General features: G+C 48.9%; 1 protein-coding gene across 8 annotated transcripts in view; it reads left to right on the top strand.

The window, feature by feature from the left end:
• Nucleotides 1-19,911, top strand: part of DGKD (diacylglycerol kinase delta) — a 75,203-nt gene that overhangs the window by 9,121 nt on the left and 46,171 nt on the right. For 2 of the 8 annotated variants that reach the window (XM_040567633.1, XM_040567643.1), the window contains exons 1-3: nt 697-866; nt 16,055-16,165; nt 18,303-18,383. In XM_040567633.1, the coding sequence (XP_040423567.1) occupies nt 714-866; nt 16,055-16,165; nt 18,303-18,383 (345 nt within the window). In that variant the 5' untranslated portion in view covers nt 697-713. Of the gene's footprint in view, nt 1-36; nt 58-681; nt 867-8,129; nt 8,538-13,007; nt 13,049-13,117; nt 13,137-16,054; nt 16,166-18,302; nt 18,384-19,911 lie in introns of those variants that run through there. The other 6 variants (XM_040567636.1, XM_040567632.1, XM_040567635.1 and 3 more) reach the window with 6 other exon arrangements.

Here is a 19,911-nt window from a genome sequence, read left to right as displayed (position 1 = left end):
GATTGCTCTGGTATTATTATTATTAATTTTTTGGTGACTCGAGAACACGTTGGTATGGTAAGGCTGAGCAAAATGTTGGTAGTGGATAAGCTGGTCTTGGAGAGATGGTGTTCAGGAACTCCTTTAAAGATATTAAAAAGAGGAGCGGGGCCAGTTTGTGACAATCTTCCCCATCCTCCTCTGAAGTACAGCTTCTCCCACAAAGGCATTTCCTTCAGTGTTCCTGGCTACCGGACCTGCAAGCACGCTTAGAGGCCTTTTTTTTTTTTTTCCTTCGTGTGTGTCAAGCGTGTAAGACATCTGTTGCTGCACGCTTTTCCTCTCACGTGCATCTGTGGTGATGACTTCAGTCACAAAGTCACCCTGCGCTGTGCTGTGGAAAGGGTGGAGTCAGAACGGCTAACTCGCTACTTGTGACTGAAAAAAAACCGTTCGGCTCCTGCCTGTCGCGTTAGCCCGTGCCGGGCTGCTTGCAGGGGCTTTCTCCTGGCTCCGGCTCCAGCGAGCCGGGCGGCGACCGTTCGTCCCGTGCCCCGCGGCCGGGAGCTGCCGCCCTCTGTCAGCGGGAGGGCGCGGGCCGGGCCGGCCGCCAGGGGGCCGTGCGGGGCCGTGCCGTGCCGTGCCGCACCGCGCAGCTCGGGGCCGTGAGGCGGGCGGGCGGGCGGCTGCAGCGCGCGGCGCGGGGCGGGAGGGGGCGCCGGGCGCGGCGCAGCATGGCGGCGGCGGGCACCGCGCAGCCACGGGCCGGGCCGGCCGCCGCCGGCGCCGCGGCGGACGAGTCGTCGGACAGCGAGCCGGAGCAGGAGCCGGGCTCGCCGCAGAAGCTCATCCGCAAGGTCTCCACGTCCGGGCAGATCCGCCAGAAGGTGCGTGCGGCGGGCGGGGGCTCCGCAGGGCCTCGGGCTCCGCGCCGCCTCCCCCCGCCCGGCCTGCGCCGCCCCCGGGACCGGCCGGGCCCAGCTCGCCCCCGAGGCACTGCCCGCCGCCTCCCCCGGGCACCGGCCGGGACCCCCCCCAGCAGCCCCTCGGGGACTCGCCTGCTGCCCCCCCCCCCCCCCCCCCGCCCTCCGGTACCGGCTCGGGACCCCCCAGCCCGAACCTCCGGCCCGACCCCGGCCCCGAGGCGCCCCCGCCGCAAACCCTCCGCAGGTGCCGTCGCGGCTGCCCCCCAAGTGCCCTTCAGGGCCCCCCGGCGACCCCCGCCCCGGCACACGGCTCGGGAGGGGAGGGGAGGGGAGCTGCCCGTCCCGTCCTGCGGGGGACGGACCTCACCCGTGTCCTGCTGTAACTCCCTCCCGTGACCTCTTGATGCACACAGGGCTGTGAGCGGCCCCCTCAGAGCTGCCCCCTCAGGGCCGCCCCGGTACCTGAGGGTTGACCCCCAAGGACGTACCCTCCCCACCCCCTGAGGCTGCAGCTCTCTTCTTCCCCTACGTCCTCACCTCTCGGTGCCTTCCTCGAGGGCCTCTGCCCCGACTCATCTCCCTGTCACGCCGTGCCCTCCTCCGCTGTCCCCTTCCCAAGCCCCTCGCCCTGTCGGACAGGCTGGAGCCCTGTCACGTCCACCCCATTCCCAGCTCTGCTCCGAGCTGTGCAGCTGCTGCTGGTATCCCCTGTGGTCGGTGCGTGCCTCCCGCAGCATCTGCCCCTTGCTGTTGTGGTCGCGTCCCAGTTCTCCCCATCTGCTTCTCTGCTATTGTTCCCTTCTGTAGCTGTGCAGCGGTGCTGCTTAGCCTCCTATCTGGTCAGGCACTGGTCTCGTGGCTGGTTAGCCTTTGTTCCCAGCTTTCTCTACCTCACTTCACCTCCCTGGTCTGGCAGCAGTCATTTCTGCACTGATTCTCTTAGAGCATTTTTCCCTTAGGCTCGTTGTGGAGCAACAATGCCATTTTTAGGGATAGTAACAGTATTTAGCTCCCCAGGAGGAACTGTAGTTGTAGTTCCTCTGTATTGTTACTGTAAGAGAAGACGTGAAGATTTCCTTCGGTCTTAGGCTAGGAAACACCCACAGGGAGTTGCCCTCTTCTGTACTATTTTTACTATAGCTCTATAGCTGCATGATTTTTCTCTGTAGCAGTGAAAGTCCTGTGTAACCCTTCGATTGTTGTGTGATGTGTTTCTGCTTGGAAATGCCAGGGTAGTTATTCTTCTGCCATCGCATTACTGTTGTCCCTGGGGTATGGGCAGGCACAGTTGCGACTGTGGGGATGCAGGAGGCTTGCTTGGTGCTGACGATGCTTATCTTTTTTCTGCTGCAAAGGAGAGCAAATGTGTGTGCATGGTGCAGAGCCTGAAGCGTTATTCACAGGGATGTTTTTCTGCTGGCTAGTTTGCCTTGCTTCTAAACACATACGCATTGCCATTCTTCTGCTCGCCGTCGTTTTGCTACGCTGGTCCCAGTTCCAACCCGCCCCCCTGCAGCCGAGCGCAGTCAGACACGAGGCCCGTTTGCTCACTTCATCATGCATGGCTGAGCTGCTTCCTCCATCTGCTGAGCGCGCTGACCCTGCCGTTCCCTCCTTCGGTTCGGACACCGAGGGTCTGCGCCGGGTGGGTAGGACGGTTCGTTCGGCCACAACAGCCAGTGGTGAAGCTCTCTGAGCGGGGTGGTGCTGGGTGCAGCAGGTAGATCTCAGACCTGCTGCAGCCTCAGGTGACCTGAGCTGGTCTGTTCATCGGCTGTGGAAAGAAAAGCCTTTTGTGGTCATCTCCTGCACGATGGGGGTGCTGAATGGCAGCAATTTGTCCTGCAGGAGAATGGATGAGCCTTGTGATTTCTGACTACCACTTGGGGCAGGGGTCTCGTGCATGCAGGGAGGAAGGATGCCAGGGTCTAACTTTAATATTTCTGTGGTGGTGTCTCTGATAAGAGCAAGAGCAATGCCTTCCTCGGTGCTAGTGTGGGACCTCATGCTGATGGCAGGGTGTTAAAGATGCTAAGGTAAAAGGTGCACTGAATTTTACTTTTGTTTGAATAAAGCCGAACATGTCCGCATATTCCTACTTAATCATTTGCCCTGTTTTACATCACTTCCTGCGTCAGCATGGCTGGAAAAAGCCTAAACCAGCCACTTGTACTACGTGAACATAAACACGTTAAGAACGAGGATTATAAACAGATATTGTCTACAGCTATTAAGCCTCCTGTGTGTTAATCTGCAGAAGACTTCAACTAAACAGTGTCAAATTTTGTAAGTCAGCCCAGGTATTATGATACTGAGGATTGATTGCTTCTGTTGCTTTTTGATGTCCTTTTATTTCATTGTCATCTTTTCTGTATGCCGCCGTATGTGTACTTTTCCTTGCCCCTAGGGCAGGGAGCGAAGACATCTTCGTGGCTACTCATTGTTCTGATGAGGCTTTGAGGACGTTGCTTCCTCTGTGAAGGCAGACCTGATTTTTAATTTGTCTGTTGAATGACGGAGAGCAGGCTGCAGTAAGCTGTAGAAGCTGTTGGACAGGTCCATCAGAGTGACAGTAAGAGATGCAGGAAGACTTTTACCATGCCCCAAGGCTGTAAATCTCATCTAACCACATCTTTTGCTGCAGTTAGCTCGAGACCGTGCCTGTAAGTACAGTTAAATCACAACAGAAGCGTACTGTTAAGGCAGCTTGGGTGTGAAGCCTGCTGTAGCCGTGGAGTTCCTCTGAATTTACTTGTTTGTCAGAGTCAGTTGCGAGCACTTTGAAGATGTGTTTTGCTTCTTCTGGTTCTTGCACCTTGGGCTCTCCCAAGAGAAGCTGTAAAATAAAACTGCTCACAGGACCAGCAAACTTCAGTGGACTTGTTTCGGAGCCTGCAGGTTGCCCAGCTGTGTTCTGCTGAAATACACTGGTGTAGTAATACTGTGGGGCAGATAGAGCTGGTTGGATTTGTAGCTACTCTGACTTCAGTGTGCAGGGCCTGAAGACAAATCACAGCTTGTATGTGTGTAACTGAAAAATCTGCCCCTTGCGAAGATACAGGCCGGGGGAGCGGAAAGCTAAGTGTTTGGAAAGTAGAGTACTGTGTATTAATGTACTTATTTATTTTTAGCTAGAAAGAGTTTCAGAGGAAGAGAAGAAGATAGGCAGAGAAGTATGTTTAGCAGTCTCTCGATGATTATTATTCTGGGGACAGAAAAAGCACTAGCGTGATAAGGTATAGCTTGTAGTGTAACTGCTGGTGTCTGAGCTGGCAAAGAAGTAGACTGCACAGACTGCTCGATCAGCCATTTTGAGACCTGTCGGACCTGTACCAGCATCGGGCTGCTTGGAACACCGCTTTTAGCCCCTCTCCTGGTCTCAGGCTTGCATTGGTGCAGCCAAAGAAACGGTTGGTCAACTAAGATAAAGTATTTTTGAACGGATGGGACTTAGGAAAGAGCCAAAATAAAACAGAGGAGGACGATGCGTGTGAGGTGAGGTGACAGCAGGAGCCCCAAGTCCCACCTTCTGAGCAGCACTGAGGACTCGTCCGAGTGGTAATAATACCACCTCAGTCCTGACCTGCTGTGGGCGAAGGCAGAGTAACATCAAAAGTGGTCCTGGGAGCTGAGGGTGTGAAACAGAGGAGCACCGCACATTCTATGGGCTCCGGCAATAAAGTGCTCTTCCTCCTTTACACTTGCCCTTTCGTTGGAAGCGTCACGCTATAAACCTCAGAAAGCAGGAGAAGGGATGAATAGGTCGTCCTCTCATTTCATTCATCAGCTGGGTGTAATTCCCAGTGTGCCCCCTTTGGTGCGGTGAGATTTCAGTTTGTTTATCGGACAGGATTTCAGCAGTGTCCTTGGGTGGCATCAGGAGGAGGTTTTGTTTAGACTATCAGTCTAACTTCTGTTTACTTTTATGAGCAATTTTTTCTGTAGCTTTTCAGTTTTACACCCATTCATCATTACCTTGAACTTTTAAAGACAGATTTGCAGTATGTATTTCAACAGACTCGCAAACAGAGCGAACAGCGCTCCAAGCCTGGATATTGGGGCTGTCTAGCTCCAGGAGCAGAGAGATATCAGGTTAATTTATGCTATGAAAAGCGGGATAAATTACCTGGTACTAAGCTTTCAGCTGCTGTGGACAGGCTTTGTGCAGTGTCTGAACTAGCCGATGGAACTGTCCATCCGAACTGTCGATGCTGTGTAGCAGCCCATGGTATAGATAGACCTTGGCGCTGTGGGAGGTTGGGATTCTCTTTCTGATTACTAGCTTTGAGGTCTAGGAGCCACCCTGAAACGTACAAGCAAGGAAAAACAAGGGGAAGCAAAATGTTTCTCCTCATCTTTGTGCAAGCTCCCAGAGCAGACCAAACTGAGTTCTCAAACATATGGCAGGCAGCATAAGCAACTGAAGAAAGCTCATTTTATTTCTCCTTGTATCGGCTAATAGATAAAAATGTCCTTTTTATAGGTAAAGAAGTGTTATTTTTATTTCTGGAGGGCAAATGCTTTAAGATTTTCTCAGAAAAGATGAGAATGAGGAAAATGAGCAGTTTGTTAGTTTGAGTTAGTGTTAGGTCAGAGGGTGGACTCTGTGAGCTTGGAGGTCTCTTCCAACCTAGATGATTCTGTGATACAAGTATTAAAATCAGTATTAAGATTAGAAACAATGCATTTCAATAAAGAGACACTGTAAAAGAAAAGTGTCACAAATAAGGAGGGAATTTTCAGGAATTTATGATTTAATTCACATTCTGTCTGTGGCATCCTCTGCTAAAACATATTGAGATGTCTGATTTTGCTATGCTGTGTTCTAACAGGATGTCTAGAAGCGGACATTTCACATTTATGGTTTCATTTATGGCTTCACATGCCATAAGTTGTGGTGTTTCATGCTTTAGTTCTGGTCAAAATTGGGAACTTTTCACTTAAGAGAGGTAGTTGCTGCAAAAGAGCAGTTCTTGTGATTGAATCCAAAGCGAACTTCTTGAACACAGGCTTAAAGCTGTGTATTTCCTTGGATTAACACCACAAACAGACTTGTTCCTTCTCTGAACGCTGAGGACAAAGGTAGGATTTTAGACTGTGTTACAGTGCTGTAAGAACGTTTTTGCCTTTTAAACTACGTTATGTTTTGCATGCTCTTCAGACTCATCTGTTCTGACAAAATTTGGGAAGCCTCCCAGTGCTGCGTTGCCATTGGTGTACTGTATGTTTGTCTCGCTGCTGGAGATTTTTGGATGCTATGTGAAAGCAACAGCTGTTACTTCCTTTTTTAAAAAAAAGAAAAACACAAAACAAAGCACAAAACCACACACACTTGCAGCTTTTCTCCTTCTAACTATAGTTCTGGTTCCAGGAACTAAAGAGCTAACATCAAACTTTTGCACGTTTTGAGAACATAGATTTACCAAGACCACATTGCCAAAAAGTACATTGTGAGGCTGGTAACTGTTATTTCAAAAAAAATTAGAGACAAAATGAAAGAAGTATTATTTTTTTAAAACAAAACTAAATCAGCTGTTTAGAGTACTTCACTCGCCCCAAACCTATTGTTACAAAAAAATATTTTTTTATATTTTACTTTGGAAGAGTACTGGATTCTGAATGAAAATTGTGAAATGTTTATCTGCAGTTTTCCTGATAAGAAAAGTCAGTATACCATCTAAAACACTGCATGGCTTTACCTTCTTAAATTACGAATCTGATGGTTATTCTTTCTAAAGTAGCAGATACACCGTCCTATTTTAAACGAAAACAGAAGTGAGATGAAAGGTTTTTGTATTCTCCATTTCCCTGAGAGTTTAAGATGTATACTAGGTATTGTCACAGCAGCAGCAGAAATTTCAGAGCAAAATACCGTTCGAGGAGAAAACCTCTTCCTCTTGGAATATGTTTTTTCAAGGTTTCAAATTCACAAACCTTTATTTAAGTGAATTCGACTTAACTCTCCACTGGAACTATTTGTTCCCTGCTTTCTCCACTCTGAGCGGTCATTGCTTCTTGTTTCCCTGAAGATTTATGTAGGTGCCTCTTAATGAAGGGAGATGCTTCTGCTTGGCTCCGCAGCCCTGCGGGACAGTTACCCGGAGACAGTTCGGCTTCGGGCTGACGAACAGCTGGGGCAGCAGCAGCAGTCCTCCCCCTCAGCTGCCGTCTCCCGTGCTCCCTTCTCACGTAAGGCAGTCCTGAAAGCAAGGAGCATGTTGCGGGGACCACAGCTTGCTGCCCTCCTGCCACGGAGGAACTAGGCGGCGTGCCAGGCTGCAAGCTCGCTGCTGGGTTAGGTGATCGATTAATATGCGAGTAGTCCCTCTGGTTTTAGGGGAAGTCTTATTTACTCACAGTCCCTCTGCTAAATCGGGAAGTTTTGCATCTGCTGCCTATTTTGATGTTGTGGTTTGCTTTTTTTGCAAGAGGAAACACCGTGTTGATTACATAACGTTCGTATCACACACGTTGCATTTGAGTCTCAAACGTTCCGATAATTTTAGCCTTGCAGTATCCTGGTGGGGAGAGGCGATACCACCTCTGCTTCCCACACGCAGCGCTGAGATGTGTCCGTCCTGTATGAGATGCAGGCGTCACCCTGGGTGTCTCCAGGGGAGCTGGGAACTCGGGCAGGTGCTGCAGCGCCGGGGCAGCGTCCTGACCCCCGGGCCAGCCTTCTCGGCTGCTTCTTGACAGAAGTGTGGCAGATAACATAGGAGGGACGCGTTGCCTGCTTTTTAAACTGCTCTCTTCCAAGGCAGGTCACAGCACTGTCTCAGATGGTGCAGATCTGTTGCTGAGATTTTATTAAAAAGCAGCATTCTGGGAGCTCGTGCCAGACCCTTCTGTTCTGTTTTGCTCAAAGTTAACAAAACGGTGTTCCCAGGGCTGTGCTAATCTTCCCTGTTGTTGCTGTTGCTGATCGAGATGTCTTGGCATGGTCAGAGGTATTTGCAGGACATTAAAACAGGGAAAATGGAAAAATAAATTAAAAACTTCGGAGTATCCTTTAAAAACTATGTTAAATGGATGAGGAAAAAAAAACTTAAAAGCATAGGTTGTTTAATACATAAATATGGAAAATCTGATAACGACGCTTGTTACAGATGAGATAAAAATAAATTGTAGGATACCTTAAGTATTAATTAAATGGCCAAAGGCCAAAAGCTGCTTTCTGCTCTCAGCAGTGTAATCCCATGGAATACCAGTCAGAGTAAAAGGATCAGGATTTGGCCCCACTTCTACCAGCCGCTACCAAATAAGGCTCCTCGCAGGATTCAGTAGCAGAGTTGATGGGAATCCAGACACAGCGGGAGGAAGCCCTGTTGTTCTCCGAGCCTCCTTGACACGAGGGAAGAGGGTTCAGTTTCCCTCCTCAAGGTGTGACTTTCACTTTGCCGTGTCCCGAGGTTCCCATACCGGTACTTTCTGCTGGCTTTTCCTTCCTACTTGGCCGGGCTCTCCATGACATTTAGCAGGATGGGAAGGATGGGGTGGTTATGACTGTGAGGATGAGATCCCCAGCTGTATTCTGGATGTGCCTTCCCTGACGTTCGCTATTGTACTAGCTGCGAGCGCGCCTTCCCTGCCTGATACTGTTTTACCAGATGGCCCTGACATGCCGCTATGGTAAGTGCCCAGCTCGTTCTGCCAGCCGGTGGAGTGGATGGGAGGGCTGAGATGGACGGCTGTGCTTTGGGGTAATAATTTGGCTCTGCGGGAACAAGAGCGTTAAGCAAGCTCTGGTGCCACAGGCTGTAGCACTGGAGGGCTCCCCTGTGCCGGGTGCAGCGCCGTGGCTCGGCGCAGGGTTGCACTGCTTCCAGCACTGCTTCCAGCACTGCTGGCTGTTGCCTCTCAGCAGCAGAGCAGCGTGCTCCGGCGTTGGGAGCGGGGATTCGGTGGTGCTGGTGTGGGGCCGTGGGACAGGCGGCTCTCAGAGCTGGGGGTTTCACAGCAGGTGATGTTTTACAAAGCTTTCTGCGTGTATGGGGAAAACACAGCTTGGTTAATCTGGTGCTCTAAGGAAGGGATGTAGGCGTGCACATGTAATTAAGATGACAGAAAAAATAGCAGAATGTTTTTTCATGTTTGCCTTTAAATGTATGAAGTTCATGTTTAATTAGTGCCCTTTAGAATTTTAATTCGCTCCAAGGTTCTCAGGTAACTTTTAAACCATTGCTTTTTTAGCTTCGGTTATCTCTGTGGATAGATTTGAACCCTTCTTCTTCATCTGTGTTTTAGTGTGCTGGGGTGACTTGAGCTTCATGCTCAGCTCCCCTCTTTGATAAATGTGTTTGGGAAGGATGCCTGGAGCCTATGGAAAGCATACTGAGGGCTTACACCGGTAGCGTGCCAGGAGTTGTCCAGCTACTAACTCATCCTGAATCAGAGAGTGCTGGTGTGCTGTTCGTTCTGCGCTCTGGGTTGCTGACCAGAGTATTCATCTATTTTAAGTGCTTCGCTTGGAGCTCTGTAACCCAGCTACTTTCACCAGGGAGCTGCGTGGTGATATGCTGCTATGTCGTATTTCCTTTCCCATATATGTGCAACCTTTCTGCCTGCTTTCGGAGTTGGTTTTCTGTGTTAATTTTTTCACTCTGCGAGTGCTTGCCCCTTCTAGAAGAGAATCATTCACATCAGTAGCAGCGAATGTGGTATTGAAAAGAAGCTGGTTCCAAGACCTATTCCTTGTTTACCAGCCACAGCGTTCACTGACAAAGAACAAGGTGCTTGAATCTTTTATTTATCGGTTCAAAGGCTGATTCTAGCTGCAGCCCGATTGGTACAAACTCCTGTTCTTTGCTGGCGATCCCGAGAATAAGTTTGAGCTTCCTGTGTCATGATACCGCGGCTACACTTTTGGCAGAGCGCTGCAGGTGGCTCTGGGTCCCGCTGGGCGCGGAGGCTGCTGGGGCTGTGCTGCAGCTGCCTGCCGAGCTCCCCGGCTCTGCCAGCACGGCCGAGGCACGACAGGGAAGATGATTGCCACGGGAGGTTGCACTGAGCCCTGTGCTGCAGCCTGCCACGGGTGCTTCCCAGTTCGTAAAACACAGGTTATGAAAACGAAGTGTACGTAGGTGATAGTGTACGTAGGTGATGTCCACCAGCAGCATAGGCCATACGCCTTCAGTGGAGAGCACGGCTTCTGTTACTGGCCTGTCGACTCACAGCCCTCACTTCTCTTTGGGCATTTGATTCCTGTGGCTGACCTCTCATTTTCTTTTCTTTTCTCCCCTCTTCTGAAGTCCTTTTGTTGCAGTGGGCTCACATAATGTCTTGTCCTTTTCGTCCCAGTGGAAGAAATCGCAATGTGTTTTTCGCTTTTGCAAGATCCAAGTGCTTTACATGTGGACCTCCCAAACAGGACCAAGTAACCCGTAAGTTGCTTGTGCTCCGCTATAGGTCTGTACAGCTCTCTGTGTCTCCCATACTTAGCATTGCTTTACTGATCCACATTTCCCCCCTCTAAGCTTCCTGGAGTTAATTTCCAGGGTGTGACCACTGTCTGGTGGAAGGATGTTGCTCTCGGATTAGCTTGTTAACCCCTAGCCTTTTGACCTCTCGTGTCTTATTCTGCAGGGTTGCTTAGATTTATTCCTGTAGTTTCTTTGTCAGATTTTGTGTATTTCATTTGTTTTGTAAATTATCTGTATTAGTTCTGTATTTATGACCACAGAGCTTTTATAGAACCAGCTACTAAAACTGTTTTACTCAAAGCAAGGTGCAGCACTAGAAATCCCTACCTGCCTTAGCTTGGCAAGGGTATCTTGCTGTGTTTATGGGGTGACTGCAGCTACTCCCATCTCCTTTGCCACAGCTCACCCAGAGTCAGTGGCTAGACAGGGCTGCTTGGTCCCCAGGGATCATCCACCCTCACCCTTACAAAAATTCCTAAACAAGATACGTAAAGACAGCCTGTCAGTTCTGCATCTGTATTTTTATTTTGCTCTCTCCTTCTCTGTGCAATTAGTTCTTTCTTTGGTTATTTATTTGTTGTTGGCATCAGCAGCCTGTTCGAAGTTTTATAGTACATACAAATAAAAACAGTCTGTGCCCTGAAGTTTTTACATTCTGGAGACACATGGAAAACAGAGAAATCCAGATGTTGAGACTTTGGTATATAGGATTCTTTAGTTGCTGTTTAGATAGCTTCGAGTGATTGTTTTCAACTTTTGTGCAGTTCTTTTCTGCAAAGCACTGGAAAGAAATACCACCAGAGCAAAATTCTTGTTTCAAATGCGCTGCCCTGAGTAACTGTCCCTAAGAATATGTCATGATCTCAGCTGTAAAATAGGTTGCATTGTTCTGCGCCCTCCATATCGAACGCAGTTGGCGCCTCCCCGTGCCACAGGACACTTGCCAGTTTGACAGCTGGCTACAGCTGATGGTTGCCCTCAGCCTGGCTCGCGAGGTCGGGTGTTACCGATTAGGAATTTGGGTGCATCAAAGACCCCACTTCCAAAGGGGGCCGGAGGCCTAAGCCTCGCAAAAGGATGGGCTGCCCCTGCGCTGGCGTCGTGGGTAGTGCTGCACGCAGGAGGAAAAGGAATGCACTCCGAGCAGAGCTGAACCGCGATGCGATCGTTCCTTTTACTAGAGTCATCCACGTTATCAGCATAAAAAGCATTTCATTTCATCTGTGTAGGCCAGCTCTCTGGTCTCTGATGTGGGTTAGCGGATGCAGAGACACCTCAGGCAAGCCGTGCTACGAGAAACACGGCCGCGTCTCGTAGGTTGGTGTGTGACTGCTGCTAGTCGTTTGGTTTCGTGCTCTCGGTGGTGGGATCGCGCTGAGGGGAAGTCAAGCCCTGGAGGCGTTTGACACCATTCCCACTGAGGCCAGCGGCAAAACTTTTGTTTTGTCACTTCAGGATTAGGCCTACACACTGCACCCGTTTCAACAAGAGAAATTTGAGAACGTACTATTTACCTTCCGAAATGTCAAGCTTTAAATGGGGAGGAGTGGTAGCAGGGGGAGGGTTGTGTATTGCTCATGGTGAACTGATTTTTTTTTTCTGCAGGAAGTCACTTTTCTTCAAGGCCAAAGATAAAAGCTGATGAAATGCTAGAAATTTCTTAGGCCCTGCCTTTCAGCTGTTGAATCACGTTCTTTGCAGAGATGCTTAAGGCTCTGGTTTGTGCATTGTTGCTTTAAATCGTCAGTTTGTTCAGCAACCTTTTTTATATTGTCTTGTCATAGGACAAAAGGGGGTCACTGCTGAAACCAGCAGCACATCACTGTGGGCTTGATTCAAGGAGATACTTTATTTTCTCCATGGTGCTGTCCGCCCGTGGAATGCCACGCCACGGGACACGTGCTGGAGAGAAGCACAGCTGGACAGAAAGCAGCCTGGGTATTTCCTTCACAAACAGTACTTGTGTTTATCCCCGATAGGATGCACCTAATCAGACCTCATCGTGCTTCAGGGCAGCAGCTTTTCCCATGGGATCCAACTAAAATGGACACTAAAAATGGCTTCGATTCTTACTTTTTTCCTGTATGGGAGAAGTAATTCCACGTTTGTCTGGATGAACTGCATGGTTAGTAATCTGATCAGAGTAGATCTTCGATTAACCGTGCTACAGAGAGGCTGGTGAACAGGAATAACGGTTCAGCTCCCCCTTTTATTTCATTCTGTCGCTCTGCTGTCAGGTCCGTCCCCAGTTAATTTTCTTCAGCTGCATTCCTCTGCAAGTAGCAAGTCCTTTGGCTGTAAAATTAAAATAGAGGAGGGGAAAGGCAGCAATGTCTGAATCATTTTATAAAGTCATCTTGATCTTATCTCCAGCCCTTTCCGCCCAAACCCACCAAACTCTTCTCGTGAGCTGCGTGCCTATAAATAGAACAGCGGCTCTCGTGCAGAGATGGGCAGCTCTGAAGCAGAGCCTTGTTTTCGCTGAGCAGTGCGTGCGTACGGGAGCGCGAGAGCTCGCTCCTCACTGGCCTTTCACGTCTGAGTTAGGAAGCCATGAGGTTTGCTATAGATAGAGGCTGGCAAGTGACATAAACCCCTGCCTAGGGAGGGGCAAGGTGACCTCTGGGATTGTTGCCTTTTGGTTTAAAAAAGGGCAAGAAAAAAAAAAAAAAGAGGGTGCTGTTTAAAAGAGGCATGGAGGACTGCACGCCCTGTGCAGAGGTGAGTGAGCCCCGCTGAGGTGCAGGGAGCCGAGCGTGGCAGGCGGGAGCTGCGGGAAGGCCGAGGCCATGCCGTGCCGTGCTGTGAGGTACTCTTGTGGTGGGCTGGGCACGAGCTCGAGCGGCCAGAGCACTGCGAAGCGAGCCTGGGGAGTGCGCGGCTGCGGCTGGCCCTGGCTTAAGTAGTTCTTTGAATAAGCAGAGCAGCAGAGGCCTGCAATCTCCTGCGAATTGCTATTTTTTGATCAGACTCTTGGCTGGCTGGGTATCTGTGGGCTTTGCAGCCTGGGAGTCTTCCCCAGGAATTTTTCAGTTCTTTTCTGACTTCAGTTCAGGACTTTGCAGGATTCAGTAGCTACTTTCTCCATCTCCTCCTTTAATTATATGTGTTTTTGTCCAAGGAATGCACAGAGATCCCTCTGTGTTTCTGTTTTAATCTGGAAAATCTCTTGCCACTGTTCCATTTCCTTCCCTGTAGTGTCAGGCTAAAGTGAGCTGCAGAAATGTGTGATTTCTTTCGCAGGGTAAGTCAGATGCTGTTGCTTTGTCTGTCGCTTTGATGTGCAGGTGCTGGAGGCTGAAGTAACTCATCGGACAGACGTATGTACGTATTCTTGTAGGACTCCACAGAGCTGGGCAGTGCTGTTTGCTCCACTTGGAGCTGGGAGATGGAGACACGCAGGGTGAAAATGATGGTTTTGGGATCCCGTAAAAAGCCCGCGGCAGAGTAGGAGTGAGCGTACCTTTCCCAGTTCCTTCAGCTCTGGCCTAGCCTGCAGGGTGGCTTCAGCAAGGGCTGCCACGGGGTCTGTCTCTGAACTCCGTTCTCTCGTACGCTGAAGCTTCAGATGAAGGTCACAGCTGAGTTTGGGATTCTTTGCGTGGTAATGCACAGCACCAGCTCCAAGTTAGCCTAACGTCTTGTTTCTGACTATCAGCGCAGTGCATTTAACTTCTGGACACTAAAGCCACTCCCAGGTGCCTTACGGCTTACAGGAGTGTGTTCCTACAGCGGTGCCCTTGCCGTGATGGGGGGAGATGGTGCCAAGGTGCCTTTTGGCAACCGCTTCGGGGAGCTGCTGTGGGAGGTGGCCATCTTTGTTGTCAGCGTAGTCTCTGGCCGTGCGTTTTTTTTCCCTCTTCGTTCTGCTGAAAGCAGAGTGGAACATGGAGATTGCCGTTTGAACCAGGCACGCTGGTGTTTGCCTGAGCACTGGCGGGTATTTCTACCGGTGTGCAGGTGGCTTGGAGAAACAGAAAGAGCACTGGGAAGTGGTGAGGCTTGGGGCTTGCTAGCATGGGGGTGGGCCAGCTCCCAGGCTTCGAGGTAGGTGGTGTTTGCTTTGGAGAAAGCTGGGGAGCTCTCACCCTTCTCTCTTGTCCAACCCAGTGGAGGAAGGTACGATGCAGCTCCTGAGGCCAGCATCTCCCTTTGGGATCTGGGCGTACGCGGGAGCCCACTCTTCTGCAGCCACTTGTGGGTACAGGCATCGCCATGGTGCTCCAGCCTCTGAGCTCTCAGGGCAGCGTGAGGATGGCTCGGTCTAGCAAGAGAGAAGCAGCATTGTCAGGCGGATGTTTCTTCTTATAGTCAGCATTTTTTTCCAAGTGCTTTTTGAGGAAACTTTGGGCTTGGCAAGGGCCAGTGTGTGTGGAAAGTATTAAAATCTGCAGCTGTTTCAAAAAGGAAAGACCCGCATTAGAAATATATATAGCATTTTAAAAGCAAGTTTAGTGCCCTGGAAAGGATTTCTAAAACAATGTAAACCCTTTGGATCAGTAAGAGTATTTATTTTGTGCTCTGTAGTAGCCTGGCAGTGGATGTGTAATGCTGCGTTCGTGAATTAATTGATGCTCACTGGTTGACCCAACTGCTACAAACTTGGGTTGTATGGAGACCTCAAGTATGTTAAAGCTGTGTAATTTTCCTGGCATCGAGATACAGAATAACCTGTCTTACAAGATTGCCAGACCATTTGTTTCCTGCATTTTAACTGTGTGTTTATCGCGTCGGGCTTTCTCAGCAAGAAGTGGGTTCCTGGGGGCTGTTTCCTGGGGAGAGAAGTGGGTTTCTCATGGTACCACACAGCACCATTTGCTGTTCCAAGGCAATACCTTCAGTCAGTAATACGGGGCTGAACCCTCAGCTCTGACTTCTCTGCTCTCTGTCTTTCTGAGCTACAGCCTTTGAGATTATTTGAAGGTAGCTGTTGGTATTCAAAATCTGTCCTCAGCGAAGGAATCAAATGTATTTGACGAAGTAGAATGAAGTGCATGTGGATTAAATACATACCCCTATGTATGCATAGTATGTGAGTGAGCATATGGGACTGTGTATGCTGGTATGTCAACCTAGTTATAAAGCAGTAAAAAAAAAAAAAAAAAGGCAGTGTGCGTAGACAGTTTTGGCACTCCAGCCCTGGGAAATGGCAGCCAGCCAGAGTGTACTGAGGCAGAGCCAAGACTATCTGAAGAATACCAAATGCTGGAGTTGGATATAGCTCCCTCTTTGCTCTAGTTTCCTTCTTCATCCTGTGTGCCTGCAGCTTGTCAGCTCTGTGCCAGGTAGAGGCAGATAATTTCACAAAGCAGAATTGGAGACGAGGGCAGATATGCTGTGGCGTGAGCGTGCTTGTGATCAAATATCAATTAAATGAAAGGCAACTGAAATCTGACCTCGGTGAGTTTAACTGTTACATCCCCTGAGTTTTTGTTAGACTTTGAGATGCTTGTTCAGTCATAAGTTATTTATTGGTTTTGGTATTGTGATAGCACCAGAGACAAGGATGAAACCCCACCCCAGTGTGGGTTATGCATTGTGATGGTTTAATCTTGATAAGTTCCGCCTGCTTATGTGAATGAAATTGTTAAGCACTTCCAGCAGAGGGCACTAAGATTACTGGTCTCAAATTGCAGTCTTTTTTTGTATGGATATATACTGTGAGAGCATGAAAGATGCCTGGAAGTAAAATGTGTGCTTCACCCCTCCCCTCTCCTTGTTTTGTAGACTATCATAAAAGAGGGGATGCTGATGAAACAGACCAGCTCCTTCCAGCGCTGGAAGAGACGATATTTTAAGCTGCGAGGACGAACTCTCTACTATGCAAAAACTGCTAAGGTAAGGTCTTGAAAATATTATACCTTTCCAAGGGAAGAAGAAAGTCAGTGTTGGACCCTTGGAGGCAGATAGGTGTCTAAGAGAAGGCAGCCCTCAGTTCAGAAAGGATCACGTGCTCCGAAAGCACCCATCTTCAGGTTTTGCAGCTGCTAGAAGTTCCCTGTGTTTTGCCTCACACTTTGAAATCCTATTTTATTTTTTATTTTTTTAAGAAAAGCATCATGTGGACCTGTGATACTGATTTTCCACCTTTTTTTTTTTTAATCCCTTGGTGCATTTTATTAGGTAGTAGGCACTGAATGAATAGAAGCTGAAATAGAAGTGAGAAAATATGAATGAAAAGAAGAAATGGAGGGGAACTTTTCACACAACCATAAGGCAGCCATGCATCTGGTTTAGTACGTTGATAGTTCACTAGATATCAGTCTGGCTCCTTTCACAAGAACTAAGCCTACTGGTTTTTTGTTACTTTTTTTTTTTTAAGTAGTTCCCTAATGAAAGTCAAGTCATTGCATTTGCTGACTGAATTTAGGCAAATGTGAGCACCTCTGTTTGGAACTAGACTTCATGTTGCTGGTGCTGGGCCTTTCCTTCAGGTCACAAAAGGCTCTGATGGAGTGTTTTAGGCAGACATACAGGCATGTCCCTTTGAATCAATCGAAGAATCATAGAATGGTTTGTGTTGGAGGGGATCTTTAAGATCATCTAATTCCAACCTCCTTGTCATGGGCAGGGACACCTCCCAGCAGACCAGGTTGCCCGAGGCCTCATCTAACCTGGTCTTGAACACGTCCAGGGATTGGGCATCCACAGCTTCTCTGGGCAACCTGTGCCAGTGCCTCACCACCCTCAGAGTAAATAGTTTCTTCTTAATATCTAACCTAAACCTACCCCTTTTAGTTTAAGGCCATTACTCCTTGTCCTATCGCTACGCCCCCTATCAAAGAGTCCCTCCCCAGCTCTCCTGTAGCCCCCTTCAGGCACTGGCAGGCTGCTGTGAGGTCTCCCGGGAGCCTTCTCTTCTCCAGACTGAACGACCCCAACTCCCTCAGCCTGTCTTTGTAGGAGAGGTGCTCCAGCCCCTTGATCATCTTCGTGGCCCTCCTCTGGCCTCATTTTAATAGTTCCTTACCCTTCTTGTGCTGGGGGCCCCAGAGCTGAGCTCAGCACAGCAGGTTGCGTCTCACAGGAGCAGAGCAGAGGGGGAGAATCACCTCCCTCACCCTGCTGCTTTTGGTGCAGCCCTGGGTATGGGTGGCTTTCTGGGCTGCAAGCGCATATTGCTGGCTCATGTCAATCTTATCATCCGCCAACCCCCCCACGTCCATCTCCTCAGGGCTGCTCTCAATCCACTAATTGTCCAGCCTGTATTTATATTTAGGGTTACCCTGGCCCAGATGCAGGACCTTTCATTTGGCCTTGTTGAACCTCATGAGGTTCGCACAGGCCCACCCCTCAGGCCTGTCCAGGTCCCTCTGGATGGCATCCCTTTCCTCCAGTGTGTCAACCACACCATGCAGCTTGGTGTTGTCAGCAAACTTGCTGAGGGTGCACTCAATCCCACTGTCCATGTCACCAACAGAGATGTTAAACAGCACTGGTCCCGGTACTGACCCCTGAGGAACTGATCTCCACCTGGACACTGAGCCGTTGACCACAACCCTTTGAGTGCAACCATCCAGCCAGTTCCTTACGCACCGAGTGGTTCATCACTCAAATCCATGTCTCTCCAATTTAGAGACAAGGATGTCATGGGGGACAGCGTCAAATGCTTTGCACACGTACAACTGATGTAGATGACATCAGTTGCTCTTCCCCTATGCACCAATACTGTAACCCCACTGTAGAAGGCCACCAGATTTGTCAGGCACAATCTGCCTTTAGTGAAGCCATGTTGGCCGTCACCAATCGCCTCCTTATTTTCCACGTGCCTTAGCAGAGTTTCCAGGAGGATCTGCTCCATGATCTTGCCAGGCACAGAAGTGAGACCGACTGGCCTGTAGTTCCCCAGGTCTTCCTTTTTTCCCTTTTTAAAAATGGGGGTTATGTTTCCCCTCTTCCTGTCAGTGGGAAGTGGATCTGCTGTGTATACATCAGATTCACTGATTCATTGGGGGTTTGAATTTTTTCTTTCCAGTCCATTATTTTTGATGAGGTGGATCTGACAGATGCCAGTGTGGCAGAATCCAGCACTAAGAATGTCAACAACAGCTTCACGGTAAGATTAAAGATTTTTGCAGTATTTTCCTTTCTTCTTGCATCTTTCACCCACATCTCTTCTCTTTTGCGTAGGTCAAAAACATACGAACAATCTTCACAGCCTCTTTTACTTACACAAAAACTCATAATCTTTTTTTCCTTACAGCAACCATAACTCATCTCCATGCACATGGGAAATACTTCAGTTTACTATGTATGGTGCTAAAATCTTGCATTCAGGGAAGCTCTTACCTATAAGCTAGGAGGATTTGATAGAATCCATTTACACAGCAAGACAAAAAAATTTATTATGCTGAGGGAGTTGGGGGTGATGGTGATGTTTATGCTGGAGGTCTTGCTAAAGGAATTTAGTTTTCCCTTCAGGCCTGAAAATATGTAAACTTCTTTCTCTGACTTTATTTGTGTGTGGATGTATGTGTGTTTATATACGCACACTATATATAGTGGCAAAGCAAAAGGAGGAACAGAAAGAAGCCACGCAGAGATAACTGTGAAATTGGTTTAGGATACTTGTTAGATGTGAAAAATATGCCAAATATTTGTAATTTGGAAAGGTGGTGGTGTCACTGCTTCGTTTTCCCTGAGCTTAGCAACTGGGAGAAAAGACACAGTCATTTCTGGGGTGCAGGTGCTACCTGAGCTCCATTTTGCGGGAATGCCTGGTGTGCAGGACAGGAGTTGCAGCCTGGTTCCTCTTGGCCCAGCCTGGTGCCAGTGCTCCTGCTATGCATGAGAAAAGCCAGCAACAGCGGCTGTTCAGGGCAAGTGTGAAGCAGCAGTGTGATGAGCTTTGGGGCTGGCTGACAGCAGTAGCCTCCAGGCAGCCTCCTGAGGGCTTGAGAGGGAAGAGGGAAAGGAAACAGTTGTTGGTCTAAGGCAAGGTGAAGGTGGGAGCAATCCAGGTGGAGGAAGGAAGCTGATCCTGCAGGTGGTGACCTGCAGGTGGTGACCAAGGCTGAGCAGCATGGCTTGCTCTGCGATAGTAGCGACCCACTGCTGGGTCAGACATAAACAGACATGTCTAGCAAAGGTTATTTCCATTATGTAGCTGTAACTTTTTGCTTTGAAGTACCTGGGTAAAGCAGCTGCCACACCATCCCTATGCCCATATTAACCTCGACACTTTCTGCAAGTTTGAAAACACTTTATACGTCATTAGTTGGACAATTTGGAGGCCCATCTGCATCTGACACTAAATATTGATAACAGGTGTCAGTGTGTGTGCACAGAGAGAAGGATTTTGCGGTGATTTCTATAGGGAATACATTTTCAAGATTATGGAGCCATTTTCCTGTTAATAATACCCTTCCTCTAGGGTCTTGCTTTAGTTTTTCCATATGTAAAATAAGGGTGATTTTTCAGGTTAAGAAATTTTTCTGGTTTGTTTATTGTTGCAGTTGGGAGAGAGCTAATCTCTGTCAAAGACACTGGATGTAGGCACAGGAGGAAACACTGTTTGCTCTCTCAAATTGTCTCCAAGTCCAGCAGTGAGGAGTTACTTCCTTGACTACACTATCAGGCTCCTC

Source organism: Cygnus olor, chromosome 9, assembly GCF_009769625.2.
Source record: "Cygnus olor isolate bCygOlo1 chromosome 9, bCygOlo1.pri.v2, whole genome shotgun sequence".
In the NCBI taxonomy this organism is placed as follows: domain Eukaryota; kingdom Metazoa; phylum Chordata; class Aves; order Anseriformes; family Anatidae; genus Cygnus; species Cygnus olor.
The sequence above is the reverse complement of the archived record's forward strand: the minus strand, read 5'-3'. Positions and strand labels throughout refer to the sequence as shown.